This window comes from Myotis lucifugus, unplaced genomic scaffold, assembly GCF_000147115.1.
Source record: "Myotis lucifugus unplaced genomic scaffold, Myoluc2.0 scaffold_377, whole genome shotgun sequence".
NCBI lineage: Eukaryota > Metazoa > Chordata > Mammalia > Chiroptera > Vespertilionidae > Myotis > Myotis lucifugus.
Window position 1 is genome coordinate 910,541 of NW_005871425.1, and position 922 is coordinate 911,462.

General features: G+C 69.7%; 1 protein-coding gene across 1 annotated transcript in view; it reads left to right on the forward strand.

Moving 5' to 3' along the window:
- The first annotated feature begins 6 nt into the window (after nt 1–6).
- Nucleotides 7–922, forward strand: part of CALM1 (calmodulin 1) — a 7,875-nt gene continuing 6,959 nt past the window's right edge. The window contains exon 1 of the mRNA XM_006101677.2: nt 7–25. Within this exon, the coding sequence (XP_006101739.1) occupies nt 23–25 (3 nt within the window). The 5' untranslated portion in view covers nt 7–22. The remainder of the gene's footprint in view (nt 26–922) is intronic.

Here is a 922-nt window from a genome sequence, read left to right on the forward strand (position 1 = left end):
GCTTCCTCCCTCCGTTCGCACCATGGTAGGTCGGGGATGGCAATATGCGGGCGTAGCAGCTGCCTGCCCATGATTTCTAAACAGATTTTTAGTTCAGTCCGGGTTTATTCTTTTTTTGCTGTTCGTTTGTCTCTTTTTTTTGGGGGGGGGAGGGTTTCCCCCCTCTTTCCCGGGCATTACGCAGCAGTTGCGGCTAAAACGGATACATTTCGGATTTGCATCTCAGTTTCTTCGGCCAGGGATCCTCCTTTAAATTTGGGTCCTCCAGGGGCTCTGACCACAGCTGCACGGGGCTTCCGCATCCCCCGCCCCCCCCTCAGCCCCGCACCACTGCATCCAGCGCGCCGCACCCGGGCTGCCCGCAGCGCCGCGCCTCGGCCGGGGCCCCGGGGGGGTGGGGGAGCCGGGCGGGGCCGGGCACTAGCCCCCTCCACCCCACCGCCTTTCCCCAGGCTTGGAGGCGGCGGGTCCTGCGGGCCCGGGAGAATGAATGGGCCGGGGCGAGCGGGTGGCGCACATCGCTCCGGGCCGGGCGTGGGGGGCGCCGTCAGTGTTGCCCCCGCCCTCCCCACCAGCCTACCCCGCTGGGCACCATCTCTCAGCCGCTGTTCCCTCCTACCTCCCGGGGGGCGCGGCGCGGGCGTGGGCTGGGAAGGAAGGAACCGGGGAAGGGTGGGGTGGGGGCAGGAAGGCGGGGGGGGGGGTAGTTGCGGAGGGCGGAAGCGGCGGGCAGACCGCCCTGCGCCCGGGCGGGGCCCTGCGGTGTGGCCGGCACTCTCCTCTCCCTGTTTCGCACTCCAGCAGCCCCCCCCCGCCCCCCATACACCTCCGGGCAGCAGTAAAGGCGTGCGGGAGCCTCCGGGACACCCGGAGGCCCCCTCCCGCGGGAAGGCGCTGTGGTGGCGCTAATTGGGGCGGGGGG